This window comes from Schistocerca serialis, chromosome 9 (assembly GCF_023864345.2).
Source record: "Schistocerca serialis cubense isolate TAMUIC-IGC-003099 chromosome 9, iqSchSeri2.2, whole genome shotgun sequence".
Lineage (NCBI taxonomy): Eukaryota > Metazoa > Arthropoda > Insecta > Orthoptera > Acrididae > Schistocerca > Schistocerca serialis.
Window position 1 is genome coordinate 396,360,074 of NC_064646.1, and position 20,090 is coordinate 396,380,163.

Below are 20,090 nucleotides of genomic sequence, written 5' to 3' on the forward strand. Positions count from 1 at the left end.
CCCAGGGAGTGGCACCCCTGCAGCGGCCCAGCGCTCCTGGCGGACTGACTTGGAGCCGCGCTGTAACTGGGTCAGGGATGTCTGCCCGCCAGCCAATCAGCAGGCGCGTGGCGGCGCGTTTAAAACGCTACGCGGAGGCGGCGCCCGGCAGTAGCTCTCTCCACCATGGCACGCCTGCTGCGTAAGTACCAGCCGGTGCGCCGGCAGAGCCTCCGCTGCGGCCGATCTTGTACACGGGAAAAGCCACTTGCCACCCTCTTAACATTCCGTCTCTTAGTTGTCATAAAATCTTATTAACTCTCATGTTCATTCCTCGTTTACAGTCGCAGTAATGCTATTTCAACCGTAATTTTTCGTCGGTACGAATGACTGTCATTTTTTCATGGAGTAGTGAGCTTCACGATTCTGACAGTATTAGCGGGCGGAGGTAAAGAGATTGTAACTTTGTCTTTTAATATTGAACGTTTTTGAATGCTACACATATTGTGTGAATAGGGGACAACTTTAGCAAAAACAGCCATCAATTGCAAATGTGCCCTATCAAGTCATAAAAATGTACTTTGAATCGACAGCAGTGACTTACATCGAAAACCATGAACAGATTATCACGAAAGGTGCAATACAGACAAATAAAACCACAGATACCCGTGGACACAGGTCCGAAGTTGCTATTCAGCCATAAAAGCGACTAGGATAGGCAAGTCTTTTCAGCGATACAACATTTTGTTGGTAAAGTGAATTTTCAATAGTGAGTGAGTATTTAAGTTTCGAATTTCACTCTGTTGGCCAGTTTTGGGTGCTTTCGCATCACAGAACCTGCATCTTTATTCAGTGTAATACTCTACAAAGTAAATAAGAGCCCTGCAGTTTCATGTAATTCTCCGCATCTCCTTCATCGTTCCAGCGTGTTTTAAATTAGGGACCATGTCAAAAAGCAAGTGATATAAACACTGATTACTATTTCTTTAACACAGTTAATACGCTTCGTTATACTAAGCTGTCTATCTGAGTAACAAGTGTGTGTACTGTACTCTAGGGGAGCCACGAGATAGAATGAAGTGTCGACACACCACTTGTGTTGTCTTGTCTATATTGCAAAGCGATACACTATATAAGTGTGCTCCTTTTGATAGTTGTTTTGAAAACGAATGAAGGAAAATCAAGTGCATTTCAAAACCTAAATAGCACCTGACATGCTGTAAATCCTTCCATTAGTAATGTAAGTTTCATTCACGATTTTCAACAATTCGTTTTGGAAGCTGGTTGCTCATGCAGAGACACAATCCTAGTGCTTCGTTTTTAATTATGATGACACTTTTTCAAAAATAATCTATCTTTTATCTTTTTGTTTCAATTCCACGTTTTTTATGTTATCACTAGTTTCTGATGTGTACTCCAGTATAGACACAGGAAGTTGCTCACGCATTTAGATAGATCTGAAGATGGTGGAGTGTGATCGTAACTAGCCATACCGTAATAAAAGTGTGATTGAGACAGAAAAATAAGCGATATACTAATATGTCGGATATAGAACAAGTGAAACGGTATCTCAGACTTTAAGAAAGTTTCGCCGATCCTTCTCGTTTGAACGGCACTTTTAGTAATAACAGCAATTTAATGTTCTCAGCAAACACGCTTCGTACTAATGTTTATTTCATATTCGTTCCAGTTGTCAGGCTCTTATTTCATTTTTACGCAGTTTTTCTTCGGTGGTTTTAGGCTTTGCAAATGTGCGTGGCGCGTGAACGAAACGTGAACAGTAATTTGTTTTTCGCTTCGATGACATCTGGTGAACGTTATCAATCTTTACGTTTAACTTGAGAGTTTTCCACTCTTCACAAAACTCGGCTACGATTCGCCAAGTTCAGCAATGCTCAACAACGAAGTACCTAAATGAAAGCAACACTAACAACTGCTGCATGACACTCGAAACTAGTTTGAGATAGAAATTATCGCAAAAATATTGATTGTTTGATGAACGTTTAAGCATTACATCAAGGCAATTACCTAATTCAATATTTTAATTTATTACAAGATCGATTTGGTAATAAATAATACGATCTACAAAAATTTTGTGCTTATTTAAGTGTCCGATTCCCTGTAAAGTACGAATTTTTACCACTCGTGCGATAAACCATGAAATCCGCTGTAAATGGGACCTTCTGCCAATGCACCCGCAGAAACTAGAAAACTTGCTTCTTAAAAAACAACTAAACAGGATAAATCAGGACTGTTCCTCGTAGAAATATCTTTTAGGAACTGAACTGACGCGTATTCTTGGATAATTTGCGTATTATGTTGTTGCTGCTGTTATTCGGTAATCGTGATTCGTTTTTTTCCTCGTTGGCGTATTTTCCGTTTATGGGCTCTTCATTTGTTGAGTATTCGTCTACCCTGAGTCGGAGCATGATTCGAATCCGAGCCCCTTACTGTTCGCGAGTAGTGGATTATACTCTCACTCTCTTTCAGGATCTCTCCAGTGCCGACGTACATTCGTTTATTTTCACTGTAGCTGATGTTTCCTCTTATGATTTTCGAATACTTGAACCAGAGATTGTCTCCCAGGTTATGCGAAAATAGCATCGCTGGCAAACAAATTGGGTGGAGGAACTTGTTTCAACCTTCAGATGGACATACACCTGTTGAGTTAAATTCAGTGAAATGAAATTAATGGAATCAGTGGGTTGACATCAGTTAAATAAATGAGATGTCATTAAATAACATGACTGAAATTAATTCAGGCATACTGAGTCTTTAATGAAATTTAACATGGCCGACGAATGATATTCAGAACATTGAAGGTTCAGCGTTACCAAATGGATTTCATTGACATCATTTGATGTCTATTCATTCATTTTATTTCAGTAATTTCATTCAGTTCATATCATGTTAATGCTGCCTCTTAAGTTTTTGTACTCCGTACGTCTGCAAATGGTCTAAATTTCCATTGGTGTGGTCACGTTTTTAACGGTTTTTGTGTAGGTGGAGATTGAAAGCCAGGTTGGCATTTTTCTAGCCAGGGATATTCACAGAATGGAAGGTAAACCCCTCCATCCCCCGTCCCGCTTCCACCGTCTGTCTCGCTACCAACGACTCTATACGAGGGGCTGTTGCAGAGATGACAAAGAAATGATGCGAGGTAGTGGTCAATATGACCCCGTAAAGTATTATTTGCTGTTTTGGAGACAAGAAAAGTTTCTTCCGTGCTCGGGAATGCACAAATGACATCTGCAGATTAATAGTTACCGAATACTTTCGAATGGCCAGGTATTGCGCAACTCAAACATCTGTGGGTGGCCGAAGACCAAGGAGCGCAGTAGCGGTCAGTATGAATAGTTGGTTCAAATGGCTCTGAGCACTATGGGACTCAACAGCTGAGGGCATCAGTCCCCTAGAACTTAGAATTACTTAAACCGAACTAACCTAAGGACATCACACACATCCATGCCCGAGGCAGGATTCGAACCTGCGACCGTAGCGGTCGCGCGGTTCCAGACTGAAGCGCCTAGAACCGCTCGGCCACACCGGCCGGCTGTATGAATAGTTATTTGCAGTGGATATTCAGCGACGGGTACCAAGGATAAGTGGAAAACCGTTGTTAACTGTGTTTAAAATAGTGAAAACAAAACTGGGTGTCGTTCTGCGGAAGTATTGTAAACGAACGTTCTTGACAGAATTAGTACAAATTCGTTGCAGTACTTTTCGGTACTGAATTGAAGAAATGCTTGTGACGTAATTATACGTTGTTATTTTCCCGAATCTTCCCGAATACAGCGTATCCCACGAGGAATGATCGGTGTTCATGGGTATGGCGGAAAGTATCATTCGAAGTAAAAAAATATAGTGGACATGGACTCTAAAATGCATACGTTAAGAGTGATGAGCATTTCTTCGATACTTTGAAACACAACTCTTTTACTGCAAGCTCTTTGCTGTTCATATTTTGAGAGGTGGTAGTGTCGATCAAAACAAGAAAGCAATGCCCAGTAAACATGGACTCCAAAGTTCATCTGTCTTCATTACTGTGGAACATATCTCTTCTGCTGAACAAGTGCTCATAGCTCTTAAAGTATGGATTTAACCCATGTTTACTGGACCCTTTTGCTTCGAGTGATCCTGTCATATCCTTGAACTCTCCTGGGTCTTCCTGTATACAGCATATCTAATAAAGGAAAGGTCGTATATTCACACAGAAGCTAGTATTGGTCAAAATTAAAAGTAAAGATCCAATAGTGGTCTGTCCGGAAACCAATACCTGTTGAGATAGAGGCCGTTTCACTTGTGGCGAGTAACGCGTAGTATTTGGTGGTATAGGCTGTCTTGCTGTTGCAGTTCATTGCGCATGTCTGAATTATAATTTGCAGGACACTGGTGGTGGCGCTGAGGTTGTGCTGCCCTTGCACTACGTTAGCACCTCACCGCAACAGTTCATGAGCGCTGGATTGGTCGAGAAAGCCCGGTAGCAGGCTTTCCCTTTCATCAGACGTGAATCCGTTGGATTTCTGCCCAATGGGACATTTGAAGGCAGTGGTGTATGTGCAACCCATCGACAATGTACAGAGTTACAGAAGCCCGCGTGATCAGTGCATGTGACGCAATCCGATTGTAGCCAGTTGTACTTGAAAGAGTGCGTGATTCACAGCGAAGAAGGGCTGAAGGATATGTCACATGCAGCTCAGCCTGTAGTGGGCACTTCTACGTAACAAACAGATAGTAATGACAGGACAAAATGGCCCTTATCTCGACAAGTATTAGTTTCCGGACATTTAAGGAACTTTTCTTCAGTTTTTTTCCCAGTACTACCTCTTACAGGAATATGTGACACTTTTTTTAACACCGTATACAATATGCGTAGTTCTGTAGTTAAGCTGGCTAGGTTGCATAAAGAGTAATACAGCCAGTGAAGAAGGATTTTATTTATCACCAAATATGCATGACGCGTTTCGGGACTCTTTCCATCTGCAGAAATACAAGTGCAAAGGTAGCCCAAGAGCAAGAGTGCCGCCTGTTCTGCACGCAGAATGAGGTGACAGACCTAGGTCTCCTCAAGTGCTATATGACTTTTTTGCGACCTAGCCAGCGAAACTATAGATCTACTCACACTTACTAGTATGTTCGCCAGCGTCCTACATGTCTTTATATCACACCGTTATTACCGTGTCTAACTATGTGCAAAAAGCGTAATAACTTTGCAGTGAAGTTTTTCGGATATAACTACAAATAAGTGTAACAGATTTTTTCGTGTGTTTTCGTGAGCTTTGAACCTAGTACCTAGTGAAAAGTTCAAACAAATCTTTTTAAAACCCGAAGATTGCTTTGAACACCACACCTGCTCCTGGTGAAGATAATATGCCGTTTCCTTGCTCCAACCACTGAACTAACTTACTCAGCCAATTATGTAGGCACATACAATTAAAGTGGATACCGAACCATGGTGAAAATTTCTACTACCATGAATTTAGGTTATTCAGAAATATTCACCACAAACAGCATGACACGAGTCATCACAAGACTTCAAATGGTTCAAATGGCTCTGAGCACTATGGGACTCAACTGCTGTGGTCATCAGTCCCCTAGAACTTAGGACTACTTAAACCTAACTAACCTAAGGACATCACACACACCCATGCCCGAGGCAGGATTCGAACCTGCGACCGCAGCAGCAGCGCGGCTCCGGACTGGAGCGCCTAGAACCGCTCGGCCACCGCGGCCGGCCGCAAGACTTCGACAGTCGTGTCCTCCGAAACGCCATAGTAGAAATATTTTTCTGACGTCTTCTCCCAAGTACTTGATTTCTAAAACGGAACGATCTAGTAGAGATATGTTTTCTGACATCTTCTCCCAAGTATTTGATTTCTAAAATGTACACATAAGATTCTATGGCCAGGTCGTCAGAGTGCTTATAAAATGTAGTGTAATTGTACTGAACGAAAGAGGGGAGACTGTTCTTAGATGATGAAGATAATGTATACAGCAAAGTGTCAATGCCTGAAAATTGTTGCAAATTAACGCTCTCACAGTTCTCCGGTCAACACGTAGAATAAGTGATATATGTATGGGCTTTAGTTATTGTCCTCTACATTCATTTTGTATCTCTCGTTACCTCTGTCAATATTAATCGCTGGCTTCTCAGGACGCTTCTGGTTCGATATATCTGTGTAGGTACTTGAGATGTCTCCCAAGTTGAGAGGTGAAGAGTGAAGAGCTCTCAGTAAAATCTGACTTCTGAATTTTCTCCGGTGCCTTGTGGAAGCGCGTTGAACTTGAAGTCTCCGTGGAGGAATCTTACTAACAAGCCTCTCGCGTGAAATGCCAGCCAGGTTTAAATGTATCAAGGAGCTGGTTGTTTGGGACTGGGCTAGCTGTTGTACTGCAGCATCTATGATTCATAATCCACGAAACAAAGCCCCACTTGATTTTTCTGTGTCTCTCGGCTTGTTGGCTTTGGCACAGTAGACCGCTGTTTAGTCAGTACTTTACTTCGTCACTTAGCCGCAGCTCGGGGGCGGATCTCCAAGCAAGTGGGAGTGGGGGTGATTACCCTAACTGACATTGACTTTCTTTGCCGAAACACCGTGGTAATATCCAGAATGAGATTGTCACTCTGCAGCGGAGTGTGTGCTGATATGAATTTTCCTGGCAGGTTAAAACTGCGTGCCGGACCGAGACTCGAACTCGGGACCTTTGCATTTCGTGGGCAAGTGCTCTACCAACTGAGCTCTACCAACTCACCACCCGTCCTCACAGCTTCAATTCTGCTTGTACCTCGTCTCCTGCCTTTCAAACTACGCGGAAACTCTTCTGCAAACCTTGCAGAACTAGCACTGCTGGAAGAAAGGATATTTCGGAGACATGGCTTAGTCACAGCCTGGGGGATGTTTCCAGAATGAGACTTTCACTCTGCAGTGGAGTGTGCGCTGATACGAAACTTCCTGGCAGATTAAAACTATGTGCCGGACGGAGACTCGAACTCCGTGGCGTTAAGGAAGTGCATCTACCGCGTAGAAAAAAAAAGGGTGGATGGGGTGTATGTTTCATAGCTGTGTAAGCAGTCCAGTAGGCACTTCGGCTCTACTACATTTAAAGGTTAGATCCTGTGGCCTAGCTATCTCGACGAACTTCGACATCGGGCACCAGTGGATAGCAACTGCTATCCATTGGTAAGTAGTGTTCCGATTTCGGAAAAAATTTGAGGTTTAAGGTCTTGAGGTCTTCCTTTTAGAGGACGTCGCTGCAGCGTATATGCAACGTAGCACGACCCCGATGCGGGTATATAAGATTCGACACGTAGGCAAGGGATTAGTGTAGAATTCGGGTCTTTCCGATGTCCATGCGATGAAAGCAGAAACGTGAACTATGGCGATGTTATTACCAAATGCGTCTAAACAGGACCAACGTACCATTATTCTTTTAATGTCAGCCTAAGGACAAACAGCGGTAGACATCCGTCGGAGAAAGAAGAATGTGTATGGGGAAGCACGCCTGTCGTAAACTGCCGATGTAGAATGATGCGCTAAATTCCGGCGATTGGGTACGAAAAATTTGAAAATTTATGGTAAATTCCTATGGGACCAAACTGCTGAGGTCATCAGTCTCTAGGCTTACACACTACTTAATCTAACATAAACTAACCGACGCTAAGGATAACACACACACCCACGCCCAAGGGAGGACTCGAAACTCTGACGGGGGAAGCCGCGTGAATTGTGACAAGGCGCCATAGACGGCGCGGCAATCCCGTGCGGCGCTACCGCCAACCATGCAGCGCTACTGAGTAGTTGCTGGACTGCTGTTGATTCTCCGTGTTTTACTGTCCCAATTAATATATCTCGATAAAACAGATATTACACAAGACTACTGTGCGACCACTCTATCGAATGGTCACGCAAAATTTCGATTAAAAAATCATTTTGTTTGTGTGGTATGCGTGTCGATACAGTCCCATGGGATTTGCGAGATTGCTAACGGAATAGCAATTTTCCCTTTAACACTGACAGCGGTCGTGCAGGATCCGGCGGACTCAATGGAGCACACCCGCTGAGCCACAACTTCTGTGGCTCTGGACTACGAACACCCTCTGCTCCCGTTATACAGGACGGCCGGCGGCGGCCGCCCACCAGCACTTCAAGTAACTGTGCTAAGACACCTTCGTTTGTGCTTCAGCGCAGACAGACTATTCCTTGGTAACTTTGATGAATGGGTTCTGACTTTTGCTGCATTACTTGTATCGAGTCTTTGTTCACTTGAAGAAATACAAGTTAGATACATCTTCTGTTTACAGTGATTGTCTTTTTCGTTAGTTATTTCTGCTTTCGTCCAGCTTCTCTACGACGACTGTTACTGCACCACTCTGTAGTCCACCTCTCCTTACCATTGTGTACTGTGCCGTACGCAACAGTTTGTAATGGGGAACGAACTGACACTTGTTGACACTGGGTGTCGCATGAAAGATGTGATGCTCAGTGAATCTGTGGGCTGACTACAGCTACACAACACAAAAATGAAACTGCAAATATCTGCCGAAATACCAGAGATAATGCACCTGACAATTGTTAGGACAGTCTCGCGGCTCACTGCTCCGCCGCAGCTTGTCATAATCGGTGTGTCGCAGGGTCTGCTTATAAGAGTGCGTGGGCGTTGGCTAATTCATATGCCAGGAGCAGGACACGACTGGGATTTAGACGGTCGTTCACCAGTTGGCCCGCTGGTGCATTCAGATCTTGAGTCGAGAGTGGGTCTCGGCGGGCCGTTGCGTTCTCGAGGATTTCGGTCGTCGGCCGGCCGGCGCGCACCCACGCGTCACGACCTCGTTCGCGCCGAGCAGCGCCGCGGCGGGTTGCGAGAGGCGGACTTATACACTCACCTTGCGTAACGTGAGGTGCTGGGAGGCGAGCCACGGTCCGGTCCGGTCCGGCAGGCGCTGCCGTAATGACGGGAAGCATCCGCCCCCGGCGAAAGCGGGCAGCCGCTCAACATCACACTCCAGCGCAGCCGAGCGTGCGATGGCGGCGTCTTACACACACACCCACCTGTTGCAGTCCTGTATCGCTCACGGAATTTCCAAGTCTACATCTACATACATCGCAAGCCACCTATATATGCTGAAGAGCCAGAGAAGCTGATACACCTGTCTAATATCGTTTGTAGCCTCCGCGAGCACGCAGAAGTGCCACAACACGACATGACATGTGCTAGACTAATGTCTGAAGGAGTGCTGGAGGGAATTCAAACCATTAATCCTGCAGGGCTGTCCATAAATCTGTATGAGCACGAAGGGGGTGGAGATCTCTTCTGAACAGCACATTGCAGGGCCTCCCATATGCTCAATAATGCTCATGTCTGGGAAGTCTGGTGACGAGCGAAAGTGTTTAAACTCAGAAGAGTATCCTTGGAGCCACTCTGTAGCAATTCTGGACGTGTGGGGTGACGCATTGTCCTGGTGGAATTGACCAAGTCCGTCGGAATGGATGCAGGTGATCAGACAGGATGCTTACGTACGTGTCACGTATCAGGGGTCGCATTCATTCCAACTGCACACGCCCCACACCATTACAGAGCCTCGACCAGCTTGAACAGTATCCCGCTGACATACAGGGTCCATGGATTCACGAGGTTCTCTCCATACCCGTACACGTCAATCCACTCCATACAATTTGAAACGAGACTCGTCCGACCAGGCAACGTTTCCAGTCATCAACAGTCGAATGTCGGTGTTCACGGGTCCTAGGCAGATTTTGTGTCGTGCAGTCATCAAGGGTACACGAATGGGCCTTCGGCTCCTCAGAATGTGAAAATCTTTTGTTGGCGTCCACCTATATAGCGAGAAATGATCATCATAATGAAGTAAGAGAAATCAGAGCTCGGACAGAAAGATGTAAGTGCTCGTTTTTCCCACGCGCTGTTCGAGAGTAGAGCGACAGAGAAACAACTTCGAGGTGGTTCGTTGAACCCTCTGACAGGCAGTTATTGTGAATTTCAGATTAATCATGTACATTTAAATGTAGATGTAGGTACCTTGTAGCACTACTAGTAATTTCGTTTTCTGTTCCAATCGCGTATACAGCGAGGGAAAAACGACTATCTGTATGCCTCCATACGGGCCCTAATTTCTCTTCTTGTCTTCGCCGTCCTTAGGCGAAACATACGTTAGCGACAGCAAAATCGTTCTCTAGTCAACTTCAAATTTTGCTAATTGTGTTGCTAGAAAAGAACGTCTTCTCTCCAGGGATTCCCGTTTGAGTTCAACAAGTGTAACAGCGTGCCTCTCAATTGCTGCAATGTCTTCGTTTAATTGGACATGTGTCAGTGGCAGTGAATTTTCTTGGGTAGGATATACGGATTTGCTGATTTCGACCATGAAATCCAAGTTTTCTCACCTCCCGCCTGTCATAGTACTTGCAGTGGATCCTGATGCAGTTTGGAATTCCTTTGCGATGGTCTCGATAGAGATGTCTGCCAATTACACATTACGACCCTCTTCAACTGTCGGCGGGCTCTGTCAGTCAAGAGGCGAGGTCGCCCTGTACGCTTTTGTGCTGTACGTGCCCCTTCACGTTTCCAAATAAAATGTTCAAATGTGTGTGAAATCTTATGGGACTTAACTGCTGAGGTCATCAGTCCCTAAGCCGGGACCAGCCGCACAGTCCATGACTGCAGCGCTCAAGACCGCTCGGCAAATCCCGCGCGGCTTACGTTTCCACTTCACTATGACATCGAAAAACAGTGGACCTAGGGATGTTTAGGAGTGTGGAAGTTCCGCGTACAGTGGTATGACACAAATGACACCCAATCACCTGACCAAGTTCGAAGTCCGTGAGTTCCGCGGAGCGCCCCATTCTGCTCTCTGACGATGTCTAATGACTACTGAGGTCGCCGATATGGAGTACCTGGCAGTAGAGGGCAGCAAATGCACCTAATACAATAATCGTATGTTTTTGGGAGTGTCCGGATACTTTCGAGCACATAATATATATTGCAGGAGAAATGATGTGAGATTCCCTAGATGCTATTTAGAATGCCAATGGTTTTCGAACGCCGCATTATGCATGGTAAGTGTTGATGTCCCAAACCCACCAGAAAATGGATGTACGGATATCATATCGCAGCGTGACAACGTATTCACAACACGTGTCTGCAGAGTGCCCTGTACTGCTGTATGCATCATAGTAACTGGGCTGAAATTAGAAGGCTATTTGTCAGCGGCGGCCGCATTGTTGTGTCTAGGTAGGCGCTCTGCAGCGCTGCCCCGCGAGACGCCAGGCGCCGCGTGGGTTTCACCAGCGGCGGGCAAACACGCTGGCAGCCTCTGGATTTACGGCGCGCCGTCACGGCCGGGCTAAACACAAAAATATTTTGTGACGCCCACTCCCGACGCGCAGCGAATCGAAATGCCTCGCGCGCAGGACTCTTCTGCTGGCCACAGGAGAATTCCCGGAAACAATTCACCTACCTCACAACACTAGGCGGGTGTAGCTGCGTCGTGCAGCATCGCCTAACCGCATCCCCACAGCCAAAGAGGATTACGACACTACTGCACATCCCCGGTGTTTGTAATGTGACTAGGGGACAGCCGAAAGAAAGTTTAAATAAGGAACGTCTATGAAAAACTTACGAGAAGAGCGAATATGTTATTGGGACTTGGTGCTTCAAATGGTTCAAATGGCTCTGAGCACTATGGGACTTAACATCTGGGGTCATCAGTCCCCTAGAACTTAGAACTACTTAAACCCAACTAACCTGAGGACATCACACACATCCATACCCGAGGCAGGATTCGAACCTGCGACCGTAGCGGTCGCGGGGTCCAGACTGAAACGCCTAGAACCGCTCGGCCACTCCGGCCGGTGCAAAAGGCTTCAAAATACATCTGATCCACACTATGTGATCAAAAGAATCCGGAAACCTCAAAAACATACTTTTTCATATTATAGGTGCATTGTGCTGCCACCTACTGCCAGACACTCCACATCAGCTACCTCATTAGAGATCGTCAGAGAGCAGAATGGGGCTCTCCGCGGAACTCACGGTCTTTCAACGTAGTCAGGTGATTGGGTGTCACTTGTCATACGTCTGTACGCAAGATTTCCACACTCCTAAACATTCCTAGGTCCACTGTTTCCAATGTGATAGTGAAGTGGAAACGTGAAGGGACACGTACAGCACAAAAGCGTACAGGCCGACCTGGTCTGTTGACTGACAGAGACTGCCGACAGTTGAAGAGGGTCATAATGTGTAATAGGCAGACATCTATCCAGACCATCACACAGGAATTTCAAACTGCATCAGGATCCACTGCAAGTGCTATGACAGGAGGGAGGTGAGAAAACTTGGATTTCATGGTAGAGCGGCTGCTCATACGCCACACATCGTGACGGTAAATGCCAAACGACGCCTTGTTTCGTGTAAGGAGCGTAAACATTGGACGATTGAACAGTGGAAAAACGTTGTGTGGAGTGACGAATCACGATACACAATGTAACGATCCGATGGCAGGGTGTGGGTATGGCGAATGCCTGGTGAACGTCATCTGCCAGCGTGTGGAGTGCCTAGTGCCAACAATAGATTCGGAGGCGGTGGTGTTACGGTGTGGTCGTGTTTTAAGTGGAGTGGGCTTGCACCCCTTGTTGTTTTGCGTGGAACTATCACAGCACAGGCCGACACTTATGTTTTAAGCACCTTTATGCTTCCCACTGTTGAAGAGCAATTCGGGGATGGCGATTGTATCTTTCAGTACCTGTCCATAATGCACGGCCTATGGCGGAGTGATTACACGACAATAACATCCCTAGCCGGCGGCTGTGACCGAGCGGTTCTAGGCGTTTGAGTTCGGGACCGCGCTTCCGCTACGGTCGCAGGTTCGAATCCTGCCTCGGGCATGGATGTGTGTGATGTCCTCAGGTTAGTTAGGTTTAAGTAGTTCTAAGTTCTAGGGGACTGATGACCCCAGATTTTAAGTCCCATAGTGCTCAGAGCCATTTTTACCATTTGAAGCACCTTCCAGCAGGATAACTGACGGTTTCACAAGGTCAGAACCGGGCTGTGGCGGTCTGAGGATCTTGACAATAAACTTATATTGACGTGTCGGCCACAAAACTGGTGTGATCTGAATTCGGTGGAACCCGTCTGGACACTATGTGGTACTATTTCCGCGCACACAAACCACCGGTCCGTAATTTCAGGGAATGTATGACATGCGCATAGGCATCTGATGCCTTGTACCTTCGGTAACCTACAAAGGACCCCTCTGATCCATGCCACGAAGAATCGCTGCTTATTGCGTTGCCAAGGTGCACCAATAGGCTAGTAAGCAGGTGGTCACAATGTTTTAACACATCAGTGTAGGGTACGAAGTGCAAAAACCATATCAGACGGCAAAACCTGCGCCATGAGCTGAGGCTATTACCCAAGGGCGCTATACACAAAGGCTACAACAATCACAAAAGTGATCTCAAGTGAGAAACAACCAAGCCACGTGACGCAGAGGTAAGACACAGGACTGTTATTTAGGAGAGCGGCGGTTCGAATCCCCAGCCATTCTGACTGAATAATTCGTGATTTCCCCTACATCGGTTAAATAAAATGCTAGGAGGGCTCGTTTGAAAGAGCGCGGCTAATTGCCTTTCCCATCCCCCCTAATCCAAGGTTGTGCTCAGTTTCTAATGACCTCGTTCGCGACAGGAAGTTAAACTTTTACTTTTCCATGTTTCATTCAGGAAACGCAGTAAGAATGCCGATGAGAAGCCGTGAAAGAAGTTTGTACATCTGCCGTTCTGTGGCTCTGTGTCGGGCAAGAGTAGCCGCCTTCTAAAGAGAGAAAATGAAATCTTCTTCAGGCTTCGGTCAAAACTCCACCGTCTCCTGACAACAGCAATAAAAGACGCTGTAAGTTACACTACCCTGACATATCTGTTGTAGATGAGCGCGGAAAGAAATGGAACTACAACTGCCGTTGCTCGCGCAACAGGTTTTTGGGATAGCGTGACGAAGAAGTCACTGAAATAAAATCACGGACAACGCCGTTAATGGAGACCTTGGCCTGCATTTTAGCACGTGCTGGGATCCAGCGATAGGGAGGTCGAAACAGGCGCAATGAACGCGGAGACGACGCCACAATACGGCGGAACTGTGTACAACAGCGCCGCCACAGCCGGTATCTGGGGAATACACACTTCAAAAAAAGGTTTGCAAAGCCTCGGTTACGAAGTTTCCGAATCCTGTACAGGAAATTGGAATAGGGATCAACATAAACATCATTTCCGCCGTTATTACTGCTCATGACAACCACATCTTGCATGTTGTACCTCCATACAGAGAGACCTTCAGGGGTGGTACCAGTAGCACGTACTCTTGCATTGATGCATGCCTATATTCGTCGTGGCATACTATCCACAAGTTCATCAAGGCACTGTTAGTCCATATTGTCCCACTCCTCAACGGCGATTCGGCGTAGATCCCTCAGAGTGGTTGGTGGGTCAAGTCGTCCACAAACAGCCCTTTTCACTCTATCCCAGGCATTTTGGTAGGGTTCATGTCTGGAGAACATGCTGGTGACTCTAGTCGAGCGATGTCGTTATCCTGAAGGAAGTCATTCACAAGATGTGCACGATGGGGGCGCGAACTGTCGTCCATGAAGACGAATGCCTCGCCAACATGCAGCCGATATGGTTGCACTATCAGCCGGAGGATGGCATCCACGTATCGTACAGCCGTTACGGCGCCTTTCATGACCACACCAAAACATCTGGGAACCTCCACCTTCCTGCACTCGCTGGACAGTGTGTCTAAGGCGTTCAGCCTGACCAGGTTGCCTCCAAACACGTCTCCGACGTTTTTCTGGTTGAAGGCGTATGCTACACTCGTCGGTGAAGAGAACGTGATGCCAATCCTGAGCGGTCCGTTCGGCATGTTGTTGGGCCCATCTGAACCGCGCTGCATGGTGTCGTGGTTGCAAAGATGGACTTCGCCATGGACGTCGGGAATGAAGTTGCGTATCATGCAGCCTATTGCGTACAGTTTGAGTTGTAACGCGTCTCTTCTGGCTGCACGAAAAGCATTATTCAACATGGTGGCGTTGCTGTAAGGGTTCCTCCGAGCCATGATCAGTAGGTAGTGGTCATCCACTGCAGTAGAAGCCCTAGGCCGGCCTGAGCGAGGCATGTCATCGACAGTTCCTGTCTCTCTGTATCTCCTCCATGTCCGAACAACATCGCTTTCGTTCATTCCGAGACGCCTGGACACTTCCCTTGTTGAGAGCTCTTCGTGGCACAAACTAACAATGTGGACTCGATCGAACTGCGATATTGACCGTCTAGGCATGGTTGAACTACAGACAACACGAGCCGTGCACCTTCTTCCTGGTGGAAAGACTGGAACTGATTAGCTGTCGGACCCCTCCGTCTAATAGGTGCTGCTCGTGCATGGTTGTTTACATATTTGGGTGGTTTTCAAAAATGGTTCAAATGGCTCTGAGCACTATGGGACTTAACATCTATGGTCATCAGTCCCCTAGAACTTAGAACTACTTAAACCTAACTAACCTAAGGACATCACACAACACCCAGTCATCACGAGGCAGAGAAAATCCCTGACCCCGCCGGGAGGGTGGTTTTAGTGACATCTCTGAACAGTCAAAGGGACTGTGTCTGTGATACAATATCCACACTCAACGTCTATCGTTAGGAGTTTTGGGAACTGGGATGATGCAAATTTTTTTTGATGTGTGTATAATGGCGCACCAGCAGCTCCACTTGACATTGGCCGTTGTTAAAAGTTCGTGGCATTTTTAGAACTTGACGTGCCTAGAAGCCCGAGGGCATTTTATTGAATGTGACCAAAACTCTGCATCGTATAATATTGTAGTATAGAGGTGACAAAATACATGGGACCGCGAGATATACAGATGAGAGTAAAATCCCGTACACAAGATATAAACGTGTATTGGCGGACTTGTTATTTCTACTCAGATGATTTATGTGAAGACGTTTCCGACGTGATTATAGCCGCACGATCGGAATTATCAGACTATGTACGCGGAATGGTACTTGGAGCTACACGTATGGACTTTCCATTTGGGAAATTGTTAGGGAATTCAATATTCTGAGATCTACAGTGTCAAGAGTGTGCCGGGAATGCCTAATTTCAGGCATTACCTCTCATCGCAGACAGCGCAGTGGGCGAAGACCTTTACTTAACCACCAAAAGCAACAGCGTTTGCGTACAGTTGTCTGTGATAACAGACAAGTAATACTGCGTGAAGACGAGCGTATCCGCTTCGACAGTGCTACGAAATTTGGCGTTAATGGGCTGTCAGCAGACGACCGACGCAGTATCTTTGGTAACAGCACATTATCGCCTGCAGCGCCTCTTTTGGGCTCGTGACGATACTGGTTGGACCCTGGACGAATATAAAACAGTGGCCTGGTCAGATGAGTCCCGATTTCAGTTCGTAAGAGCTGATGGTTTGGCGCAGACCCCACGAAGCCATGCATTCAAGTTGCCAAGAAGGTACTGTGCAGGGCGGTGGTGGCTCCATAACGGTGTGGGCTGTGTTTACACGGAATGGATTGCGTCCTCTGGTTATGTTCATTTACTTGGAGACCATTTGCAGCCATTCATGGATTTCTTGTTTCCAAACGACGATGGAATTTTTATGGATGACAATGCGCGAAGTCACTGGGCCACAGTTGTTCGCGATTGTTTGGAAGAACACCTTGTACAGTTCGAGCGAATCATTTGACCATCCAGATCGCTCGACATGAATCCCATCGAACATTTATGGAACATATTCGAGAGGTCAGTTCGTGAACAACAACCTGCACCGGCTAAAATTTCGCAGATATGGCAGCGTGATTCAATAGTTCTGCAGGAGACTTCCAACGACTTGTTGGGTCCATGTGACGTCGAGTTACTGCACTATGCCGGCAAAAAGAGGTCCGACACGACACTAGGAAATATGACTTTTGTCATCTGAACCCAAAAGTTTATAAAAAAACGCCGGGGGTGATACACAGAATTAAAACAGGATAGATTGCTCCATGAACGTATGTTGTACGAAGGGTTGTTGCCGATTTGCATACTACAACGTTACAACGTGCAGTGGTCACACTCCGGGAAGTGCTCAAAATGCCCGCTATGAGAAACAGTGCAATCAATGTCTAAACATGCTCCAGCGAAACCAGTCGAGCATGTTTTTACCTTGTGAATAGTCCCATATGTTTTAAGGGTTACTCCGTTTCAGGTCGTCGACGCCGCTGAACCAGAGAAACTGACACGTATCTCCATCGCCAAAAATGCCTAGTGCATTAAGATCAAGGGGAAAGCGTCGCCGGCAGGAGTGGCCGTGCGGTTCTAGCCGCTACAGTCTGGAACCGTGAGACCGCTGCGGTCGCAGGTTCGAATCCTGCCTCGGGCATGGATGTGTGTGGTGTCCTTAGATTAGTTAGGTTTAATTAGTTCTAAGTTCTAGGGGACTGATGACCTCAGAAGTTAAGTCCCATAGTGCTCAGAGCCATTTGAACCATTTTTGGGATAGCGTCAACAGACTGGATCTCGACGACGGGTTAACCGAAGTGGCCAAGTGTTGTCCAAAACCAGCTGTACATGCAAACTGAAACGCACTAGCGCCCCGTTAAGCATGAACGGCATGACGTTGCGAGCCTGAATCACGGCGTCAGCTGTTTGTGTATTACTTAGCGAGACATGTGGTGTTTTACTGCACGTCGTGTTACACATCCGTCTCCGCAACAAATTTAACAATGTGCTTCATTCCCGTAATATTACGTACCATGCGTACCAAGGCATGGTAGGAGATACAGAATAACACTCAACTCGCAGATCGCCGTTATAACCGTTTCGAAACACACTGTACATAAAAGCCCACTCCTTTCGAATGAGCAAAGTGCAGACATTTGTTTAGCAAAGAACCTATACGAACAATTTAGTATTAATCTTTCTTGATCATCCTGCGGAGCTTCGAGTACGCAGTCCCTTTCGAATGTCTATTCGTTTCCCTGGCGTTCACAACGTTGAGAGAGAGAGTGTGTGTAAATATTATTGTTGAATACACTCTGCGGTCTACAGAGAACATTTAACGACTCGCAATGTATTCAGATTCGAGAGGCTCAAAGAACTGTTCAACAGTAGGTCGATGATCCAGCCCCAACGCCTACCCTTCCCTCGAGTAGGAGCCAAGTGCATTAAATCGCTGCGTCAGCTCGCGCAGTGAAAGTGCGAGCAGGACAGGCTATAGCCGCCTGGGCACACAACAGTGAGGCAATGGATTTTTGCTTCTGTCTCAAAGTGAGAAAGCAAAACATCATCGTTTGCGTCAACTGAGACTCTTACTGATGTAGGTGATAAAAACAGAAAGCTCAAAGAGAGGCGCGAAAGAAGCAAATTTCCTCTCCGCTCTCAATCGAAACGTGATTGTAACTTCCAAATGCGTTGGACGTCGAAAAGAAAATTTTGGGTTAGTAGTGCAAGACGCATCACCCATTTTTATTTCTTGAACGATTCAAAATATCGAAAAGACGGATTTGGCAAGCAGGGGGCACGCAAGTCTGTTAATGGTTAATACTAATAATTCTTGTAATAAGGGAGATACTGTTGAAACTATGCTTTTTGAGAGGAACGGTGCAGTTTTTTTAACGGCATTCGAAAGTTTATGAAAAGAAGAATACAGTGATGGAACGCTTGCTAATGTTGACTTCGAAGCGTTTGTGAAACGTATTTTAGGAATGTGTTAAAACTGATACGCGAGGCAGCGAATGCGCACACCTCTATAAAAATACTTCTAATGTTGGTGCGTACGTAGCCATTGTTCGCTGGAAACAGAACTAGTACTGAAAGCTATGTATGTGATATAACTTGCCGAACCTCGTTGACACACTCAAGTTAAGCATTTCTAAAGTTAATTTAATGCGTAAAGTAACCTTGTGTGGGAACCCCTCTTGACGGTCCAAAAAAAATGGCTCTGAGCACTATGGGACTTAACATCTGAGGACATTAGTCCCCTAGACTTAGAACTAACCTAAGGACATCACACACATCCATGCCCGGGGCAGGAGTCGAACCTGCGACCGTAGCGGTCGCGCTGTTCCAGACTGAAGCGCCTAGAACCGCTCGGCCACAGCTGCCGGCTGTGATAGAGGGAGCAACGTTTCCAAGCATGCTTTGACCTCTTTTGCAACGTGGGGTCGAGCGCAGTCGTGTTGCAAAATCACTTTATCGTGCCTGTCGCTGTATTGCGGCCGTTTGTCTTTTAATGCTCTGCTCAAACGCATTAATGGCGTTCTATAACGAGCACCTGTGACTGTTTCACTTGGTTTTAACACCTCATAGAACACGACTCCGAGCTGGTCCCAAGCATGATCTTGGAGCCGTGAATATTCGGTTTGGCCGTCGACGTCGAAGCATGGCCGGGATATCCCCATGATTTTTTGCCTTTAGGGTTATCGTAATGAACCCATATTTCGACCACGGTCACAATACAGAAATCCCTTCCGTTTTTGCCTATGAAGCAACTGTTCACAAACACAAACGTCGTTCAACGTCTCTTGGTTTCAGCTCATACGGGGCCCAAGTTTCTTCTTTCCGAATCATGCCGATAGCCTTGAATCGTTTTGAAATGGCTTGTTGTGTCAGTCCCACTAATCGTGCCAATTCTTCTTGAATTTTACGCGAGTCTTCACTCAGCAATGTCTCCAATTCTGCATCTTCGAAAACATTCTCTCTTCCATCACTATGCCGGTTTACGACGTTAAAATCACCGTTCTTGAAGCGCTGAAACCACTCACGACACTTTCTTTCACTAATAGCGTCCTTGCCATATGTACTTGAGAGTTTCGATGAGATTCAGCTGGTGGTTTCTTAATATGAAACAAAACAGTATCACCTCCCGCAAATGACGAGAATTAGGCTCGTTAACTGACATTTCCATTCACGAACAACTTTATGATGCAAACACAAATCGACTAATGTTTGAATGAGGTTATGTTGACCCAGCTAACTGCGTGACGTCTGCGTTCTGTTTCTTTCGACCGCAAGTTACCGTTGTCGCCACCTATTGGTAAACATCGGAAGCAAAGATGTAC

General features: G+C 46.3%; 2 protein-coding genes across 2 annotated transcripts in view; one reads left to right on the forward strand and one right to left on the reverse strand.

Moving 5' to 3' along the window:
- The window catches only part of LOC126419652 (uncharacterized), a 626,964-nt gene that overhangs the window by 531,588 nt on the left and 75,286 nt on the right, over positions 1 to 20,090 (reverse strand). The window lies entirely within an intron of this gene.
- Positions 163 to 20,090, forward strand: part of LOC126419809 (basic salivary proline-rich protein 2-like) — a 47,980-nt gene continuing 28,052 nt past the window's right edge. The window contains exon 1 of the mRNA XM_050086992.1: positions 163 to 181. Coding sequence (XP_049942949.1) covers positions 166 to 181 — 16 coding nt within the window. The 5' untranslated portion in view covers positions 163 to 165. The remainder of the gene's footprint in view (positions 182 to 20,090) is intronic.